Genomic DNA, 22,807 nt, shown 5'->3' on the forward strand with positions numbered 1-22,807 from the left:
CCATACACCACTAGTTTATAATTGTTGTTGTGAGTATATATCTGATATTTCTTGTATTATATAATTTCCATATAATTTGTGTTAAATGCCCGCCACTTCTATATTCAGAATCAGTTAGTTATTTTTTTATACTAAAAATTTTTTACAAATATTTTTTATGGCTTAATCATAGATAAAAGAACGTTTGCCGGACCAGCTAGTATATACACATATATACTACATGTCGTGTGTGACGGCGCCCTTACGCAAAATCTCTCCGCCGACCTTTAAACTATTCACCTGCTCGAACAAGATGTCTGCCATGTTAAATGTCACCCGCACGATTTGACATTTGACAATGTCTCCTACAATAAACAATAATATATTAATTTTACTATCAATTAACAAACTAAACAAAATGTTGTGATTAAACCTTAAACAAAACCGGCTCATCAAAGTTTCGTAAATTAAATGCATATTATAAACAAACTCGTGATCTATTTAGTTACTTGTGGCTTCGGCCTGTTGCTGTTCTACAACGTAAAACTACCAGAATCGAATCTAGCACTGGGAGCAAATGATTCAGTACGGAACTACGATGCATTATTCAATTATAAACATTTTGCATCCGCCTTAGTGCACAAGAACCGAACCCTACAACCCAGTAACATTTGGTGCATATTCGCAAAAATCGATAAAAACACAGAACTCAAAACCAAATTCAAAACATTCCTCACCAGCCTCCTAACCTACAGCTCGATCCCTTTACACTTGCATGTTATAACAGATGTAACGAGCAAACCCGAAGGCGATAGTATTATAAGAAATATCATTAGCAAGAATAAGAAAAAGGTGCTGTTCACTTTCTACGATGTGCACGAGAGTGCTGAGAAAATCAGTGATATTGTTAAGACTTTAACGCCACATTTTAGCTCTCAGCCGGGGAGCTATTATAGCGATGCCTTGTTTTATATATCGATGGGGCTGCATAGGATTGCACCCGTTAGTATGTATAAGGCTATATTAATAGACTGTGATGTCAAAATTAGGGGTGATATTAAGGAACTCTTTCAAGAGTTTAATAAGTAAGCAGAAATTATCACTTGTATATATGTATACATATATATATGTATATATATATATATATATATATATATTATTAATTTGTATTTTTTTTATTTGCAGATTTAATGGTAAACTTTTTGGGCTGGCTCCAGAGTTGACACCTGTTTATAGACATGTTTTATATCAATATCGACAAGTACATCCTGAAACAACATTTGGAAGTCCTTTTAAACATAGAACAAATTCTGAAACAAACGTTACATCGATTAGAACTAATGGTGCTAAAAATCAACAAGGATTTCCAGGTAAATAGAATAAATAAAACCTTGTATCAAATTTAAACAAAAACTTGTGGTGTATGGACTTAATCCTTAAGGCAAATTGCTGGAACTTTCCATATCAGAATTATATATTTGAGGGAAAAAAGAGTGCACGTAACGATCACACGGGATTGAAGTAAAACTTATTTGTTACTGTACAAAGTAACAAATTTAAGTTAAGTAAAAATAAATACATCATGTAACAATTTTGAATAATGCTTATTAGTAATATGGTAACACTCGTGATCCATACATTCATTAGTGTCGACCATCATTATACACATTTATATAATGATAAATTATAAATTATATATTTATAATAGCATTAAATTTATTTATAATATTTGAAAGAAATAATGTAATCAAAGTCATACTTGAAATATGATATGAAACTGATCATAGTGATGAGCATTCTGAAACAAACCTTCATTAGAGAAATAAAGTAATTGCTGATTAATAAATTCTATAATATTCGTTCACACAGTGGATTATGTTAAACAACTCCTAAACAAATATTGTTTGCAAATTCACTCATCCTGTAACAATTGTGCTTGAAAAACTTCATGTAATTAAAATTAACATACATTCATTGACTGTTTGTATTTTTTTACTTAATCTCATTCTTTGAACAGCTGTAATATCCGTCTTGCCTAACAAATTGAAGCCATACTTTTATATTTGTTTTATTTATCAAGCCCTGCACATAGCTTGATCTATGAATCATTTTCTTGTTTATGTGAACGTTAATGCAATGATCATCATCAATATTACGAGGTAATAAATTAACCATATTATTAACGTCAACAGGCACATTTATAATTTGTCCAGATATTCCAAATTGTCCATTTGCATGTCGCAATCGTCTAATTTGCATGAAACACAACCTAGGTGAAATTAACTTTTCAGATACAGTATCTAATTTAGGTAGATAATTTGATATAGGTGGAAATACAAACCCGTTAAATTTACTCAAAGTGGGAATTTTTCCAGAATTTAATGCTTTTCGACAAGTTTGACATCCAACCTGATTATTTGAATCAATATTGAGAAAGCCATTATTAAGAATTTGTTTTTGAGCTTCATTTAATATTTTTAAGTCACTTTGATATTATAATATATTTTTATATATTATATAAATGTGTATAATGATTGACGACACTGAGGGACGGGATAAAATATTCTTCCGATCCTGACATTTTTATTAAATCACGATTTATACCACTATTTAACCTTAAAAAGTTTTGACATAACACCGGAAATTTAAACAATATGCTTCACGCTTTCGGTGACGTACGCACGTATAAAGTCCCGTATAGAAATCATATCATCGAGAGCGAATGACTCTCACTTCAGCTTGGCGTAACAATTTCCGTTGCATTTGTACGGATTTACACCCATGTTGCGCCTAAAGAAGTTTTACTTATAACATTTATAGTCTATTTATTTCTGTATCTTTTCCCAGGTTACAATTCAGGCGTAGTGCTCCTAAACCTCCAAGCAATACGAACTTCAAAACTATACTCCAACCTTCTTTCCAATGAATCTGTAAAAAACCTCACAGACAAATATTACTTCCGAGGGCACCTCGGCGACCAGGATTATTACACAATTCTAGGATACGAACATCCTGAATTGTTTCAAACTATCGATTGCACTTGGAATCGTCAGCTCTGCACCTGGTGGAAAGACAGAGGGTACGTTGAGGTATTTGATGAATATTTTTATTGTCCGGGTAAGGTTAAATTGTATCACGGTAATTGTAATACGAATATACCAACGGATTAGTGGAAAAAGGGGGTAAAGGGAGTAAAGGACACATTTTTGCCTTTTAGATTAATTTTTACGTATAAGTGATATTTTGCAATCTTGAAAAGATTGGATTACGTAATTATATATGTTTTATTAAGGGGCACAACTAGTGTAACCGCCTAAAAAAAGGTGATTTTTGGGAATTTATATTTAAAAAACTACTTTATCAATCATTTCAAAATTTAAGGAATATATTTACACATGTTTTAAGAATGCATAGTAAAATTTTTGAAGAAAAAAATTAAATATTTTTTAAGTTATCGTCCATCTCCGACGGCGCGAAAAAAAGGCCCTTCACTGTTGCAGTGATTCCGGCCTTCTACGTGGATGAAATTTAAAAAAAAACTAGTGGTATATGGCATCGCGTCTTAGGGCAAATTGCTAGAACTTCCCGTACCGTAATGAAATGTTCGAGAAATTTTAAACGTTTTGAAATATATTATTACAAATACTGTAACTTTCATTATTTTTACTATCTTGTTTGTTATATCTGAGCAAATCAAATGTAAATCATAAATCAATTTATCTCCAGAACATTAACAATCGTCATTTCATTTCGGATTCAATTTGAAAGAAATAGTTTAGTTTCCTAATTTACACAAAATTGAAAAAGTGCTCCCGTATAGTCACAGTCTAAACGCATTTGAAAACAATTCTGTGCGACATTTTCACTTATACTGTGCTTAGCTTGGCAGCATTTTCACATTTTTCAATAGTTTTCACAAAATTGGAATTGGAAAAGTGCTCCAGTACATAAACAGTCTAAACGCACTCGGGTGAACATTTGTACCAGAGTGGCGCTTAGACGGTGCTTAGCCTGGGTCATTTTTTGAATTTTTAATCCAAAATTACAAAAATAATTTGTGAAAAAAAATTAGAAACAATTTTTTTTTCCAAAATCAATTATTTTGTTGAAACAAACAGAAAGTTCTTTGAATCAATTAAATCAAATCGGACGCTTAGTTCTCTCAAAAACTGCTATTTTTTCACATTTAGCTCTGTATCTCCGAAACCGCTGGGCCTACCTTTGCCAAAAATTGATCAGCACATCTCCCTATTAATACGAATCGAATGTTTTTTAAACCATTCAAATCGGTTGATCTGTGCGCCCGAAAACGTGGACGAAAAAATGCGGACATACATCAATTTTTTCTGAGGAATGCCAAAATGTTCAGAAACCTTCAAAACGTCGAGAAATGCAAAAATTTTCATTTTCGATTTTCGGCCCATTACTTTAACTACCCTACGGGAAGTTAAAAATTCTCACTAAACTAGATAATATTGTTTTAAAATGAACTACGATAAAAAAAATCAAAAATTGACAAAATGGCGGCGTTTTTTTGAAAAAAAGTCGAATTTTACCCAAAATTTTTGGTCTGTTGTTTTTGGACTGCCAAAATTCGATTTTTGATTCGATCAAAAAATCGATAGTTTATTTTACCGAGAACTATATATAGAACATGTAAAAAAAAATTGAAAGTGATCGGATCATTTGTTTTTGAGTAATCGCTGCAGCAAATTCGGAAAATGCTGTTTCTAGAAAAACGCGTTTAAAGATAAAATGATCGTTATACTATATACTATATATATACTCTTTAAAGGGCTGTGACTCAAAAACTATTTAAGATATCGATTTAAAATTTTGGTATGCTATTTTTAAAGGTATAACCTATCGAAATATGGAAAAATTAAAAATTCGATTTTTTGAAAATTTCACACTAGTTGTGCCCCTTAAATGACTTCTATAACTAAGGCCAGTATGGGATTACCTTATTACTATATGAATATCTATTTGCACGATTTATATTATAGAACAAAGTATTATTAAATTTTATAACCCTATATATATATATATGATTTTATCAAAAGACTCGATAATTATATTAAATATATATGAGTATTTATACATATAGATATAAATAATTATTATTATATAAATCAATAGCAATATTGTGTTAAGTTTTATTAAATGAACAAACTTTATGTTAAGTTTTAAACTCTAACGTTAATGGAAATTCATCGCGACTAACGTTAATTTAACGTAACGTTAACGTAACTATTTTTATTATAGATGATGAGTTGATATATATTTTTATTTGTGATGTAATATGCTTCCGTTTTGTATTAATTACTTTGTAACTATATCGTTAGTTTAAGTTATGTTATAGATATTTAGTGAATTTTATTAAAGTTTTATATTTGTGCATTATATACATATATATTAGGGTGGTCCTTAATATGGACATTTTCGAATTTCTTTGCTTCCAAGGGCTCAAATGCTTCCAAAAGAATAATAAAAAATCTCTGAAAGTTTTAACTCTTAATACTAACATTTAGATAGTCCGCGATTCAATTAAAATTATTATATTAGTATATTTATTATTAACATATCATTAAGAAAATTTTTGCGCCATCTGTGATAGCATTTGTGAACTTAAATATTATGACACTTAAAAATATTTATAAAACACTTTACCTCTAATTAAATCCATGTGGGCTGTTTAACGAAATATTTATTCATCATGGCATCAAAATTAATTTTGCATCAAAATATTTATTTAATTAGTGGTGTAGACACTCAAATTATCAGTAATAAATTGACATCAAAATTACAAGTCTGCTATCACAGATGGCGCAAGAGTTTACTTAATGATATATGTTAAAAAAAATACGAAGCTTGTAATTGAATTGGGGACTATCTGAATGTTAATATTAAGAGCTTAAACTTTCAGAGAATTTTTTTTTATCAATTTGGAAGCATTTGAGCCCTTGGGAGCAAAGAAATTCGAAAATGTCCATATTAAAAACCAACCTAATATATATATTTAGTAAATTTTTAATTATTATATCACGCAACAGATATTTTGTTAAACGAAAATATCAACTTGTTGCAATTACTGTTTTAACGTTCTATCATAAAAAAATCAATTTGTGCAATTATAAAAACAATATATTAACATTTTATATTCAATATAGTATTCGATAACAACTAAATCTATTATATATAAATATATATTTTATAACAATTGTATAAACACTCCTATACGCATAATATAAGTGCCATGAATCACATCAAGACATCTTTATATTATTCATCACAACTCATCCCTATTTGTTTTTTGTTTATTCGAGAAATATTGGTGCATTCTTTCTTCTCTCCAAGGCATTGGAAGGTTTAACCAGAAGTCTGCTCGAGATGTAAATAGATCAGTCTCTATTTTGCAGGTTTTGTCTATCGTGTAGTAATATACATCTTGGGAGGATTTGTTGGAAGTGTGCTCGGGCCAAGGGGGTTGGGTTGAATTGTCATCGAAGTGTGGTACTCTGAAAAATTGTAAATGATATATATATATATATATATATATGTATATATTTATATATAAATGTATGTGTGTGTAATTACCCATCTTTTGCAAAGTTGGTCCACAGTTCGATCATTTTTTGTACCATTTCCTTGTCCTGGTCGTTCAGAGGAATTTCAGGGAATAAATCTGAAAATTTTATACCAATACATATATATATATATATATATATATATATATATATATAAATAATTTCTTGGAGAGCGTAACATCAAGTAAAAAATATAAATAAAGTAAAGATTTTTTAAAACATCTTTATTTTTCCATACGTACACTGACATTTGGTGCTTGTTTCCAACTATTAATTTTTTACAAGCTGTTATTAATATGTGTAAGTGATAATCTAAGAATTTCAAGTAAGTAATGTTTTATGCAATATTTTAATTTAAAGTTTAGATATAATTAGCCTGTCTCTTTAGTTAAATCTCTTTCTTTTTATTTTTGCTTTTGTATATTTAATTTTTAACGTTACTTTCTGTTTTTTTTTTTCAAATTTGTAGAACCACTGACGATGACGTAGCATTTTATGTCGAAACGTATGGAAAAATAATGATGTTTTAAAAAATCTTTACTTTATTTATATTTTTTTACTGGATGTTACGCCCTCCAAAAAATTAATCATACATTTCTACATCAAATTTAAACACTTTCAACATATATATATATATATATATATATATATATATATATATATATATATATATATGATTCAATTATCAACTAATTCGTCGAATTAAATATGTTAAATTACTTTTCACTTTTCATTTATACGTTTCGGTTTCGGCACTTGATGTGTGTCATCATTCAGTAAATTTTGTTCCAAGTAATAAATGCCATTATTAAATAATATTTGAAAATTAATTTTAAAATTTATTAAGTGTAAATATATATACTACACCCGGAAAAATTTAAACACAAAATTTGAAACATACTTATTTTTAAAACAAAATTGAAATTTAATTAACAATAAACACATAACATAAACCAACAAAACAATAAAAATTAAACAAAGAGTTGTAGAAAAAGGTCAAATCGTAACTAGAAAATTATTCTTATTAATATCAATAAATAAATGATTAATTTCTTTTCTATTACATGAGAGATTATCAACTGTTTCAATAATAATAATTTTTCTCACGCCCCTTATTTTTAATTTTTGTTCTAAAATAGTACTTATGTGTATGTGTATGTTTTCATTTGTTAATTTATTTTTTATTTTTTAAAACTAATATTGTTCAAATTTTGTGTTTTGGTTTTTCCTGGTTTGGTGTGTTTATCTTAAATAAAACTAGTGGTGTATGGCATCGTGCTTTGAGGCAAATTGCTGGAACTTCCCGTACCGTAATGAAATATTTGAGAAATTTTAAACGTTTTCAAATATATTATTACAAATACTGTAACTTTCATTATTTTTGCTATCTTGTTATGTAAATCATAAATCAATTTATCTCTAGAACATTAACAATTGTCATTTCATTTCGAATTCAATTTCAAAAAAACAAAATAGTTGCCTAATTTACACAAAATTGAAAAAGTGCTCCCGTATAGTCACAGTCTAAACGCATTTGTAAATAATTTTGTGCGACATTTTCACTTATACTGTGCTTAGCTTGGCGGCATTTTCACATTTTTCACTAGTTTTCGTTTTCACAAAATTGGAAAATCGCTCTAGTACATAAACAGTCTAAACGCACTTGGGTAAACATTTGTACCAGAGTGGCGCTTAGACCGTGCTTAGCCTGGGTAATTTCTTGAATTATTTAATCCAAAATTACAAAAATATTTTATGGAAAATAAATAAAGATGTAATAATTTTTTATCTTCAGTAGCAATTGTTTTGTCAATACAAGCAGAAAGTTTTTTAGATTATTCAAATCGGACGCTTAGTTCACTCAAAAACTGCCATTTTTTGTACATTTAGCCATGTATTTTCAAAACCGCTGGACCTGTCTTTGCCAAAAACTAATCACCTCTGCTCCCAATCATTACTAATTGAATGTTTTTTAGATCATTTAAATCGGATGCTCCGTTCTCTCAAAAACTCGATTTGTATTTTCTGCACTCTTTGCTCCGTATCCTGCCGAAAATATTTTCATTTTCGATTTTCGGCCCATTACTATAACTACCCCACGGGAAGTTAATTAAAAAAATATAATATTGAGCAAAAAAATTAAAGATTACATTTACTGAATTATAAAGGGTCGCATAAAGGGTCGAAACGTACAAATAAAACTTAAAAATTAATTTATCATTTTTTATCCAAACTTCCAAACGCAATTTGATTACATTGTTGTCTGATGCAACATTGATAGTTTGAATCTTTGCTTCAACATCTAAAAATACGGTATTCACACTGTATATTTTATTTACAAAAATTTTACCTTTTCCAACTGGGAACAAGTATTGCAAATCGTCAGCATGACAAACTCCATAGTCCTTTTCCTTATCGCCAAAAATCCTGGTGAAGCTGGCAGCGCCTCTGTAGGCGAACAGATAAACATAAGTGGCAGCTCTAAGAGATGGCGGTAGGCGCCTCCTGGCTCGCACCGTCTCGTGCATACAAGACACGAACCAATGGTCAGACATCAACTAAAAGGGGCAAAACAAATATGTTCGGAGTTGATATTTATATCATACTAGATGACCCGGCAAACGTTGTTTTGCTAAGTAAGGTATATTCTAAACAATTTCTAGAGAATCAAAAATATTAATACTTTAAGTGTATAAGGATACGTTGTTTGAATGCTATGTACAATGAGGTATTATAGAAACAATAAACCCCATTAGTTTGTCTATATTTTGTCAATACAATCAAACTGCAAGTTTTATACACTTTCTATAGAAAACATCGTATAATCCAATCCAAGTCATTTTCGGTCTTTCGACATATTGATTACGTTTCAAGATTCTTTTTTGATTCAGGATTTTGTATATGATTGTAAATAATACTACTGAGCTTATACAAAATTTTCAAATTTCTGCGAGGAGAGATAAAAAATGAATTAAGTATTTCTTCTTTGACCTGATTTTTGAAAAGTTTCAAGTAACATTCGATGAATTAAAGTAAATTTAATAAAAACTATATATGTAGAGCAGGTCGAGGCACAAAGGTCCAATTTGACTTTGAGCAAATGTTAATTATATTATAAAAATCAAACCAATTATATCACAACAAATAACACATTTCAAACAAACAATTATCTGACTACTTATACTTGTTTATCTATGCTGACTATGTTCAGTAAAACTGCCAGCTAGTTCATCATTGTAGAAATGTGCTTTTTTACTGTCTTTCAAAAATTTGTTATCTAGACCTTTTTACCCTATAGGCGGGTAACTTGGAACGGCCAGGTGGCAAACAGGTTTAAAGTCTTATTTTAATTTTAAAGGATTTTACAAAACAATTACATTTTTAACTAATGCCAAAAAACAACCAACGGAAGAAAATACTTTTATTATGGATTTTCAAAGATTACCATTTATCTCTCGATAGCAAAGTCATGATAATCAAGATTATAGCTGGTTATGCATCTTGTTCCCTCTACTTTCAAATATTGTTGTTAAACAATGCTTAACTTTAGTGATTTTTGACACATCGCTGGTGGGCCTTTTTAACCCCGAACCTCCATATATTACTATTTATTCTTCAATAAATTATGGGAAATTATAACTGGAAAAATCTCATTTCGCAAAATGTCCCTTTGATCGATACCAAATTTAGGTTTTGAATTTAAATAACATAAATAAAAAATGATATAACCTAGAAAATGTTTTATAAATACCAATCAGTATATAATTGTATAATTGTATAAATGAGATCTTTCAGAGCACTGTGTTTGAGAAAAATATGCCAAAAAGTGCATTTTCATATTAACATTTCAAAAAAGTTGATATTTAGTTTCTAGTAACACTTCAGGCCCGTTTAATAACGTTTTTGTGTACAAATAAAACTACTTACTACAATTTAATCATGATTAAATAATATTCAGGTGAAACATGCTATTAAACGTAATTGAACATCATCTGTCAAAAACGTTTGACATTTGACGTATTAGCCACCGTCCATTGTTTTATTCAAATTGCGCTTCTACAAAAAATTTCAAATTAAAAATGTAAAGTTTCTACGCGATTTTGAAATAATATCTCACTTTTTCGACAACCTACTGATTGGCACGAATTTTTCAAGACTGAGACTGGCCAAATCGGTTTAGCCGTTTTCGAGTTTTACCGAAACATTTGATCGAGAGCTCCAAGATTTAATCTAATTTATATTTATATTTAATCTGATCACTTACATCTGTGACGTTTCTCCTGGTGTCTTCACACACGGATGCACCATTTGGTAAATAAGCGTCACGTATAGCACGTGACAGACGTTTCGAATGTGACCCATCATCATTTAGATGTTGCGCTTCATATTGCAGCAGAATTGGTGCGATATCGTTCCATTTTTCGTCCAATTCTTTTGCTAAATGAGGATAAATTCCGAACAAGGCTGGTGGATACACAATTATGCGTCAACAATTAGGATATTAATGAAATTTTAATGTTTGGTGTAATTTACATGCTGTTTTTAGGGCCCCTTCGTCCTTGGTGACGCCTGTCATTAGGGGAATTTGTGCTCCCCAATATGTTTTGCCGCGGTTTAGCATAATTTTCCTGGGGTGTTCCGTTATAAATGCATCGGGGTGCTCCGGTTCCACAACTGGTGGAAATGCGATCATGGGATCTGTGTCCCATTGCTGAAATAGAAAAGAACTTGATAATGAATTGATTTTTTTTATTGAACATCGATCAGAAGTTAAGGGGCACAACTAGTGTAACCGCCTAAAAATAAGGTGATTTTTGGGAATTTATATTAAAAAAACTACTTTATCAATCATTTCAAAATTTCACGAATATATTTATACATGTTTTAAGAATGCATAGTAAAATTTTTGAAGAAAAAAATTAAATATTTTTTAAGTTATCGTCGATCTCCAACGGCGCGACAAAAAAAGGCCCTTCACTGCTGCAGTGATTCCGACCTTCTACGTGGATGAAATAAAAAAAAAAAATCTCGTTAAACTAGATAATATTGTTTGTAAAATGAACTACGATGAAAAAAATAAATAAAAAATTGACAAAATGGCGGCGTTTTAAAAAAAAAGTCGAATTTTACCCAAAATTTTGGTAGTTTTTGGACTGCCAAAATTCGATTTTTGATCCGATCAAAAAATCGATAGTTCATTTTACGGAGAACTATATATAGAACATGTAAAAAAAATTGATAGTGATCGGATCATTTGTTTTTGAGTAATCGCTGCAGCAAATTCGGAAAATGCTGTTTCGAGAAAAACGCGTTTAGAAACAAAATGATCGCTATACTATATACGATATATATACTCTTTAAATGGCTGTGACTCAAAAACTATTTGAGATATCGATTTGTTAAATGTTAAATTTTCATATATTATTTTTAAAGGTGTAATCTACCGAAATATGAAAAAAAAAACAAAAAACGATTTTTTCGAAAACCCCCTTAAGGGTTCTGTAAGCGCCCGGCGCAATGTTTATTAAAAAAGTCAATTAAAAAATCACTACACACGGACGGACCCTTTATTACCTCGAAGGACCAGATATAATTTATGATTAGAATGGCTATATCAGACCTTTAAAAATAAGTAAGTTAAATAAGTTGGTTTAGTTATTAATAGTATTTATTTGTTTGATGTTCATGGTTCAAGTTATGCGTACAGAATGAGGATTTCTTATAACTAGCTTAGTACCCACAGTAAGGTAGGAAATTATTTTATTATGTCAGGTAGAGAGAGATAGATTTATAAAATTTGTGAGGCTCGAACAGGTTCTATGAGCTGTTGTGATGAATTACTTAACTACCTAGGTCGAAGCATCGTGAAGTAAATCATAGCATCAAGTAAAAACCAATGTAATTACTGCTTGCTTACTACTTAATCTGGGACCTCTGATTCAAATCCCATTTCTCTAACCACTCACCTACGGGCAAGCCTTTTTTGTTTAAGGGGGTATTCTAGTGTAGAGCGATAAATTTTACATCATTTTTAAAGTGTCGTAAAAGAAAGCAATAAATGGTTTTACTATACAGTTTTTTACCACTTGTTTATTAATATTATTAAAATACAATACAAAAATTTAAAAAAAGTTGAAAATTGAAGAAACTGGCAGCTGATGAAGTGGGGGGGTCTCAAAAAATTGGCACCTCAGTCTATGCATGATTTCAGCCCTCCTAGCCATCCGAAATAAAAGAAATAAAAAAATTATTAATCTACAATGATGTCGCAATCGCCCGAACTAACGATGAGTAAAAAAAATTTTTTCTTGCAAATTGTCGACTGTTTGAAAAAAAGTATCTTTATTTACTGTTTTTTTGAGTTTCTCGATTTTTTTAAAAATAGTAAAAATTGGAATTTGGGGATAATGCTAGTTCGAGCTATAGATAGATCTATAAACAAGGCTCTCCGAACATTTCAAGTGAATTGGTCGAGTAGAACTCGAGAAATCGTGTCAACAGCACTGAAAAAGTCCGTTCAGAGAAAAACGCTTTTAAAGTTTTGCGTGAAGTTTTTTGCTGCCAAAGTCATAAAATGATATGTTATACTTATTTTATTTATTTTGCCATTCTTGCTTTATGCATCGGACCTTCCTCTACTTCAAAAAAACTATTTTCTGCATTTCTCTCTTAAAATCGAACAGTTCTAGCCTCCTTTGAAGCGTTGGATGTACGTATTTCAAATCGTCGAATCCGGGCATTGTCTCGTCTTAGGGCAAATGAATGAGTTTCTGTCCCAATTTGCATTACCAGAAGGGTCATCATTTTTAAAATCGGAAAGAAATCTTCATTGAATAAGCAAACAGCAATAAATGTTGCTATTTCAATTACCCGAGATCGGGAATGAATATTTTTCGGCGCGAAAATCCAACGAGTTTAGAGATTCATTATTGCTCTGAATTTCTAAACCTATACATCGAATTAATAATTCATCTAACGATAGACTGTCTTAAATTAGTCTAATGACTTCCTAAAGACTTTTGCCCGATGAGACCCTGCCAAACCAGTTTGGAGACCAAGTCAGTAAAATGCCTATATCACCGAAACTAATTCAAATTTTCAAAAACCTTCTCGTACCCATATTCTTAGATAGTTGAACTTTGAAAATAAATAAAAAAAATCAATTTTTTTAATTTCTACACTAGAATACCCCCTTAACATAATTTTAAATCAACTTACAAAGAATTCGTAAAACACGTTGGTAACTATCTCGGCAGGAAGTTGCCTTAGACATCTCAGCGCCCTCGACCAATCGTAGTCATCGTGCCAACAGCCTAATTTTTGGGCCAAGATCTTGGCCCTGGTTTCTGGCTCACCAGGAACTGGAGGAGCTGCCCATGGGCATAAGGAAGTCCCAGATTGGGCGATCGCTTTGTGGAACAAACCCTTGGGAACAGATATTTATAAAAAAAAATTGGACCAGAAATGTATAGTGGATTTCAGGATGTTATGTAATCTAGAACCAGGATTTTGTCTTTTACCTTTAGATTTTTCCGACAGCATGTGATAGTCGACACTTGCACCGCCTGCACTTTCACCAAACAAAGTGATGGATGAGGGATCTCCTGAAAACTTGGCGATGTTGTCCTTGATCCATTTTAAAGCCAAATTCTAAAGAGCAAGAATTCTCAACACATTGATAATGAATATATATATATATATATATATATATATCTACATATATTTTAAAAAATAAGTCGGATTTTCCTTCCTGACGATATAACTCCAGAACGCACGAACCGATTTCGACAATTTTGCATTCGTTGGAAAGGTCTCGGGCACCGCAAGGTTCATAGCTAAGAAAATTAGTGGTGCATGGCATCGTGCCTTAATACAAATTGCTAATTAAAAATTCGAGTAATGACATTAGTAAGAATTATCAGAATTATGCGTGGTTAAGTCAACGAGCAATTCTAGCCGCAAAGAATAATGATGTACACGCACTAAATTTTACCATTCAATCAAAAATTGCTGGCGATTTGGTGACATACCAATGATTCCGACTGGTCTTCCGTTTGACTTCAAACGATTTCAATTTCCAGTTCGCCTTGCGTTCGCAATAACATGTCGCAAGGCCAATCGATTAGTGTTTGCGGGATAAATTTCAAATAGATTATTTATAAGATCATTGTTTTTCACATGGGCAGTTCTACGTTGCCTGTTCACGAGTCGGAAAACCATCCGCTTTGTTTATGTTAACGTCAGACCATAAAACAAAAAATGTGGTTTACCAAAGAGCACTGCAATGAAACGGATAATTGGCGGATTCACTTTCATTTACTTAGAGAAGTTCAACTGAAAAACACTTCATTTTTGTAATCGAAATAAATTCATTACTGTTCTATAATAAAAAGAATTTTTCCTTTTCAAATATAAAACAAACAAAAAATTTCTTCATCTTTCTCACAAAACCATCTGGTGGCAAAACGGAGTTCGTCGGGTTTGCTAGTATATATATATATATATATATATATATATATAATTTTATTACCTGGTCCTTGAGTCCATTATTTCCTGGACAATTCAAATCGCCGGTGCTCAAAAAGCCTAAAGGACCTGCGAAGAAAATAATATTGATGTGATAGAACTTTGTTAAGATTTTGAGAAGATATTTTTTACCTAATCTGTAGTTGACTCCCACCAGGACGACGTCCCGGTCTAACAAATGTTCTGGTCCATAGAAGGAACTTATACCGGAACCGCACATGAAACCGCCTCCGTGCAAAAATACCATTACCGGTAATAGATTCTGAAAAAGTAACTAGCTGTAAGTGGAATTCTGTCTTAAGGCAATTAAGGCATCGTGCTTTAAGGCAAATTGCTGGAACTTCCCGTGTCAAAAATTATTATTTTTTCAAAAAACGATTAACATTTTTGAAAAAAAATTACTTCGATAAAATAAGATTTTTGACAAACAATTAAACAAAAAATTACTTTTTTTTGAAAAAAAATATTTTTTTTAATTTTTTTTTTTGAAAAAAAAATGTTTTCTTTATTTTGAGATATTTTGAAAGATCTAAACTTTTTTTCAAAGCAATCGTACTGCTTTAACTGCATAAAGACGAAATATCAAACCGCGTCGACGTCTAACGCGTAAACATTGGTACGGAACCCATAGGAATGTAAACCAAAATTATACTTATTGTTAAAATCTCTATAAAATATCTGATAATTTGATGTGCATATGTCTAATGATCATTTTTGACCGCCAAATGGCATTTTTTTTTACTTTTTTCATTAGATCTCCGAAACCGCTAGACCTGCCTTTATGAAAATTTGATCGGTTCTTCACCTTGTCAATACAAGTAAAATGTTTTTTGAATTATTAAAATCGGACGCTCCGTTCTCTTAAAAACTGAGTTACCGTTTTTGCGCCTTTTTGCCCCGTATCTTCTAACTAATCAGCACGTCTCCTTATCAATACGAATCGAATGTTTTTTGAATTATTCAAATCGGTTGATCGGTGTTCCCGAAATCGTCGACGAAAATTTGTATCCGCACGCACACACACACACACACACACACACACACACACACACATACATCCATTTTTTCTAAGGTATGCCAAAATATTCAGAAACCTTTCAAACGTCGAGAAATGCAAAAATTTTCATTTTCGATTTTTTTGCGATTACTATAACTTGCCCTACGGGAAGTTAAAAAGATAGTAAAATAAATCACAAACGATATAATCAAGTTGCACAAAATAAAGTAACGTTAGGTTGAGAAAACGTGGATATTAAGTATAGTCTAGTCATATTATTCCATAGTTTAAATATTAATGCTAATAAAATAATATATAAATCACTAAGGGTTTGCATATGATTTTTCTGGATTTTTCGAATTTCCCTTAAAACTTAGTCCGAGACTATTGTGCTTCTAATTTTCTATGCATTTTTTAACGTAGATACTTCTTTTCTGTTTGTTACGTAACACCAACGTTAAATGTGTTCGAATATTATTGCAAATAATATCAAAAATATTATTTTGAACTAAATTCGTATTTATAGACATCCATGGTTCTAATTAGCTAATATTATTTAAATAATTTATCAATAATAATTTTTAAATTTGTTATTTTGTAAAAATATGAAAATATGAGTTCACTTATAAATTATATTTTAAATTAAATATGAAGTATCTTATATTCATTTTCAAATTATTCATCAAACAATAAAATTAAAAATATAATAATTATTATTAAAAAAATAATATTGAACTTAATAACCAATTTAACCTTATTATTTAAAGTTTTATTATTCTAATATTTTTATTTATTTTATTTTTAATAATTTAATAACTCTAATAAGAGGCCTTATGCCAAAAATTTTGATAATCTCGTTTACTAACACTGTTATGTTTTTTTAATTTGATTTAAAATAATGGATACGTACATAACGCTTAATTAATTAATTGTTCGATTATAATAATATTTATAATTAACAATATGATAATTATGTTTGTCCTTTCTCATTATGGAAACAATTTATCAATGTTTATCACATTGTTGAGATAAATCTTAACAAAGCCATTTATATAAATATACATATATATACATATATATATATGTATCTTTCATCTTATATATATATATATATATATATATATATATATATATATATATATAATATATCTTATATATATATATATATATATCTTATATATATATATATATATATATATCTTATATATATATATATATATATATATATATAATATACTTTCATCATATATATATATATATATATATATATATATATATAAATTATAATTGAGTTGAAAATGCAACTCATGGAGATTTGTTCTCAGAGAGAAAATTGCAATGTGTCATTAAAGAAAATTGATAAATTATATATGATTACTTTTTGCGCTTATTGATGGTTTTGTGGTTGACTTTGTTATATAATTTCAATTTGTGGGGAATCAAGCAGGCTAGAGATCGAGGAAAAACAAAATGATTTTGTCATTTTTATTTATCATAAAATTTTGTAATTAATAAATTGTTTATATTTTCATCCAATGGATTTTATATTTTTATATTCATGACTTTTTCCTACACTGGTGACCCACGACGTTTGAGATGAAGACAGAGAAGGAGCATTTTTTGAGGATTTAAAAAATATAGATTTTGATGCAGCACCATAATCACTGGTCTTCCGTGACTACTTATAAGATACGTCCATCCAGTCCTCGATTCATCGTAGTTAACGCATTTACTACCTGACACCGGACTTCTGTTGGTATACCCATTTTGTATACCCAGACCTCAGTGTTTATTGCTGACACAAAAATTAATTCTGAGCCTAGACCTTGGATCATGAATTGAATGCACTATCAAATGGTCATTGGAATCGCGATTCAACCTCTCCTTGTCCGTTAACTCACCAAATCGTCTTTTGATGCATAAGACTTTAAGACTGCATCTTGTCAAGTTGATGACTCTTTAATACGCTTTCCTTCGAATCACATCTGATTCGAGAATCCGATGTATGATCCAAAGGGCTACAGAAGTCAAAAAGATCGTGGAACGTTTCAGAGGTTTCTGTATATTTTGGCATACCTTAGAAAAAATGGATGTATGTGTGTGTGTGTGTGTTTTTGTTTTTGTCCTAGTTTGGTTCAATATTTTGTATGATGAAATTGAAGTAAATTATTTATTACGATTACGATTACCTTTAAAACTTAATTTAGAACTATTAACACACGTAAAATAGAATTTACCAACTACATATGGTACCTTAACCAAATTTCTTACCTTTTTTTTAGATTTTTCTTTTTTTGTGTGTTTTCCTTCAAAAGAGTGGAAACAAAACTTTGGGTGTAAAATAAGCGAAAAATATATCTTCATCTATTTTAATATTAATCTAATAATTAATTATTACTTTACCTCGTTTTCACCTTCATCTTTTAGTTTCGGGGTGTGTATACTCAGATAGAGACAGTCTTCTTGTCCGCTCACTTTTTCTTCCCTTATATAAGGGTTCCTTTGGGCACAAATTGGGGCATCTTTGGTACAATCCAAAAACACCTCCGGATTGTCCGGGGACGATTTTAAGGGCACGGGAGCCTGAAAGATGCACTTTCGATAAAATTGTTATTTGATGTTTGTGCGTTTTGTAGGTTTAGTTTTAGGTTTGATCGCACAGAAAATCCATAGCTTTTAGACAGTTTGTTACTACCGACTCACTCATACGAAGATAGACCCCTAACATATAACGTTACTTTTTTATCGAAAAATTAACCCCAGAATATAAAAACATGTATTTTAACTGTTAGTTATTAAAGAAAAACTGCTTGTCACCAAAAATTGTTTATTACATATCCAAACTTATATTTTTTTAATAAATTTTGAATTGATCAGGATAAACTTGATAAGTTTGATCTTATGGATAAACATGCATGCATATTAAAATACAACGTTAAAATAACGTGATACTAATAAATTAATACCACACAAAATGTTATGATCGTCAACGATAACATTATTACGTACTTCATTTTTATCGATAAATATATACATTATTTTTTAGTTTCACAAAATATAGCAACGTTAAAATAACTTCACACTGTTTCCGTAATGTTACGTTTAGTAAACGCAACTGTGACAAAAGTGAAAATCATAATGGCACTGACTTTTTATTTATATATTATTACTATTTATTATTATCCTAAATATTATTATTATTTGTATATTATTATTACCTTGAACCTCAATTCGCCCAAAGGAGGAACCGCATAGGGAACCTTCAAGAAGGAATAAATTTCGCGCCCTTTCAGAGTTTTCAAAACTGTTCCTTTGAGTACGAAATTGTTTTTCAAACGAACTGTTTGAGAATCACTCGTTTCCAAATTGCACAAAAATATTAAAAATATTAATTTAAATAGACTGTTTAACTTAACACTGTTCGACATTTTTAAAACTAAAAAAACCTGCACAAAATAAAAAAAATATCTCGAATTATTTTAACAAACATAGGTTTCAATTGTAATTCTAATAAAATTATTTTTTATTGGTATTTGTAAATAAAGAAAATTATAAATTAAATTTAAATATTTAAAATGATTAAATAACTAATACGTACACATTGTTTTAACTAATATTTAATTGTTTTAATTACATTTAATGTACTTTTTAATAAAATAATATATTAACAATGACATTTCAACAATTATCAATAATTATTTTAACTATTGTTCATATTAAATACATAAACTCTATTTTGCACTAAATTTAGGGTTTATATAAATTTTATTAACCCAAAAGCAATTTTATCTTTTTTATATACAAATTGTAATTTTAATAATAATTATTCACAACTATTTTGTTATTTTTTATATAAAATGCATGAATATTTGTTTTACACCAAATTTAAAGTTTATATAAATTTTATTTACTTTAAGCATTTACTGAAGCAATATTATCTTTTTTTGCACTAATTTTAATTTTAATAATAGTTAATAAAAATTAATTTAAAAATTTTTCATATACACAGCTTTACACCAATTTTAAGGATTATATGAATTTTATTTTCTTATTTTATTTCATTATTTTTTATACACTCATTATAATTAATATTAACATAATTTTTACAAAACACTTTAATTTTTTTTAACTTAAATATTATTTATTTTTGTATTGAATGCATGAACTTTGTTTTACATCAAATTAAAGATTTATTGATATATAAATTTTATTGACAAAAACAGTTTTATACTTTTGATGCACTAAATGCAATTTTATTTTTGAAAATATATTTTTGATCAATTGTTTTTTAATATTTTTATAAATTTAATAGTCAGCGTCTGCTTGTTTGCATAAATAAACTGAAGTTGTGATTAATTTTATTTTTATTGATTTTTATCGATTTTTTAAAACACTTTGAACCGGTTTTTGATGAAATTTATATATTTATATGTATATATGTATATATGTATATATATATATATATATAAATATATATATATATATATATATATCAAATTATATGCACCTGTATAAAAACGTCTTAAGTCTTAGACATTCGATGCGCGAATGAAATCAATTGAATTAAACATATATAAATATATTTGTATATATATATATATATATATATATATATATTAATATATATATAATATTATAAATGTATATATGTTCAAATAAGATGTGCCATTTTACTTCAAACAATAAATAAATTAATCACAAATGCCACTCAATGATAACCCATCAATAAACACTTCAATACCATTTTATTTAATAATCACAATAAAATTTTTGTTGTTTTATATTTTATACATTTACACTTAAGTATAAACAATTTTTAAAAAATATAAAATAATTAAATAAACTCTTATTAACTATTTATTTATAATAATCTCTGTATAGAGTTTCTCGCGGTGAAAGTTTTCTGCAATTTCTAGGTTACCGACGGTCACTGTATTAAATATTCAATTTTTAACTTACTATTAATTTAACTTTTAACTAACTAATTATTTTAACTGGTGGTGTATTTAAATATTTAGTTATTTATTTATTTTGTTTTTTTTCGAAAAAAAGTAGTTAGAATTGATTTTTAAGTTGTGATTTGTATGCAAGTTGACCCGTGAGGTCAACGATACTTGCATATGTAAATGTAAAAGTTTAAAGATTGAATTCGTTTGAATTAAAATATAAAAGACATTATTGGATTCGTGAATAAGTCAATAGAACACACTTACACACACATATCTTGGTTCTTTTTCCTAAGTAAATACTTATTTTATGAAATATATCAAATTTTTATTGTATTTTTTTTTCATTTATGACCAAAATAAGCAAATACAATGTTGTTCTCAAAATTTTGATTCACTTGTCGCTAAGTTGAAAAAATCTAAAAAACGAATGGAATTTTACCCATATTATTTCCATAGAAAATTTGATTTTAGTGCGGATTATGTTAAAGTTAATATTAAGAGCTAAAACTTTCAGAGAATTTTTTTTATCAATTTGGAAGAATTGGAGCCTCTGGGAGCAAGAAAATTCGAAAATATCCATTTTAAGGACCAGCCTGATATTTTTTTTCTGGAATAACCCTTCGTTTTTATTCCAAAATTTGAATCTGAAAATCTATCTTTTGGTGATTCTCTATTAATATAGATTCACATAGAATTATAATTGATAATACATATAAAATAGGGAAAATATACAAACAATTAATAAATGTATTTATAAAATAGTATTTATATTATATTATATATTTAAAAAAACCTAAACTTAACTCAAATATAACTAGGTGAAAATGGCATTTAGCCTTAAGGCAAGTTGCATGAACTTCCCGAAACGTGTAAGAATTGACTTAATCAACCGAAATTGAAATTTATATATTTAGATAAAATTAGGCAATTGTTTATTTCAAAAATAAAGTTATCGCTTTCAATTAAATCTATACATTGCGATTTCAAATAGAATTTTCTCAACACATTTAAATTATCTGTAATATTATATTAATTATATTGCACAGATACGTGCTTGTATGTCCTAAAATTGAAGCTTATTATTTTAAATTTTAATGAATTGATAATGTTTGACTCATCACATTACAAAAGCACACAAATGACTTTAATATTTTCTCAAACTTTGATGAATTTTTAACATAAAACGACTTGTCGTAGGGCCGTAATATTTTAGTATTTTTTATAAGACCATTATATCTATTGCCAAAAAAGGTTCATAAAAATCTTGATAATTTTTTTTTATTACAAAACACTTTATTACAAGAAAACGGCCCGGCCGATCTTTACCAAAAACTAATCAGTATCTTTCGAACGGCTTTTGAATTTGCAAAAAAAAATTGGACGACTTTGATTCGACAGATTTGCGGGCTAAAACGTGGATGAGAAATTTTTCACTTTTCTTGTTATTAACTAAAACTTTATATCTAATCTAAATTTTTTCGATAAAATGAGTTTTGATTAAATTATAAATGAATAAAATTTGCTTGAAATATTTACCACATGTTTGTTTATACATTTCTCGTCTGAATAATTATTTAGGTCTTTGCTAACATCAAATCAAGTGTAACGTCGTATCGAATTACTTATTCATTTAAATCTACTTTCGCTTTTAAATCTAACAACATTCTCAGTAATAAAGCAACAAGTGTGCCTTTTTGCACATGACACATAAAAAAGTTGTAAATTAGTAAAATAAAAAAATTATTTTTTATTTTTTCGATTTTATTTAA

General features: G+C 28.9%; 2 protein-coding genes across 2 annotated transcripts; one reads left to right on the forward strand and one right to left on the reverse strand.

Moving 5' to 3' along the window:
* Window positions 1-330: 330 nt before the first annotated feature.
* LOC113366679 (xyloside xylosyltransferase 1) lies at window positions 331-3,271 on the forward strand. The gene is made up of 3 exons (XM_026608330.1): window positions 331-1,064; window positions 1,165-1,349; window positions 2,827-3,271. The coding sequence occupies exons 1-3, from the start codon at window positions 451-453 to the stop codon at window positions 3,147-3,149; spliced, it is 1,122 nt and encodes a 373-aa protein (XP_026464115.1). The 5' UTR covers window positions 331-450; the 3' UTR covers window positions 3,150-3,271.
* Window positions 3,272-6,268: 2,997 nt separating this feature from the next.
* On the reverse strand, window positions 6,269-19,517 carry LOC113367819 (venom carboxylesterase-6-like). Its single transcript, XM_026609398.1, has 11 exons — window positions 19,308-19,517; window positions 18,493-18,672; window positions 15,225-15,354; window positions 15,097-15,161; window positions 14,098-14,216; window positions 13,785-14,001; window positions 11,100-11,277; window positions 10,831-11,030; window positions 8,917-9,124; window positions 6,577-6,664; window positions 6,269-6,497 (listed from the first exon to the last, which is right to left on the reverse strand). Exons 1-11 carry the CDS (start codon window positions 19,515-19,517, stop codon window positions 6,269-6,271), a joined length of 1,824 nt encoding a protein of 607 aa, XP_026465183.1.
* Between the last annotated feature and the right edge of the window lie 3,290 nt (window positions 19,518-22,807).

Source organism: Ctenocephalides felis, unplaced genomic scaffold, assembly GCF_003426905.1.
Source record: "Ctenocephalides felis isolate EL2017-DRISC unplaced genomic scaffold, ASM342690v1 CF-g0.4_SCAFFOLD_01170, whole genome shotgun sequence".
Taxonomy (NCBI): Eukaryota; Metazoa; Arthropoda; class Insecta; order Siphonaptera; family Pulicidae; genus Ctenocephalides; species Ctenocephalides felis.

Coding starts and splice junctions, on each gene's coding strand:
- LOC113367819 (XM_026609398.1), bottom strand. CDS start 19,517: ATGTCGAACAGTGTTAAGTTAAACAGTCTATTTAAATTAATATTTTTA. Junction 14,217..15,096: donor ATAATGGACTCAAGGACCAG/GTAATAAAATTA, acceptor CTTGCTCTTTAG/AATTTGGCTTTAAAATGGAT. Junction 14,002..14,097: donor GACTATCACATGCTGTCGGA/AAAATCTAAAGG, acceptor TTTATAAATATC/TGTTCCCAAGGGTTTGTTCC.
- LOC113366679 (XM_026608330.1), top strand. CDS start 451: ATGCATATTATAAACAAACTCGTGATCTATTTAGTTACTTGTGGCTTC. Junction 1,065..1,164: donor CTCTTTCAAGAGTTTAATAA/GTAAGCAGAAAT, acceptor TTTTATTTGCAG/ATTTAATGGTAAACTTTTTG. Junction 1,350..2,826: donor AAATCAACAAGGATTTCCAG/GTAAATAGAATA, acceptor ATCTTTTCCCAG/GTTACAATTCAGGCGTAGTG.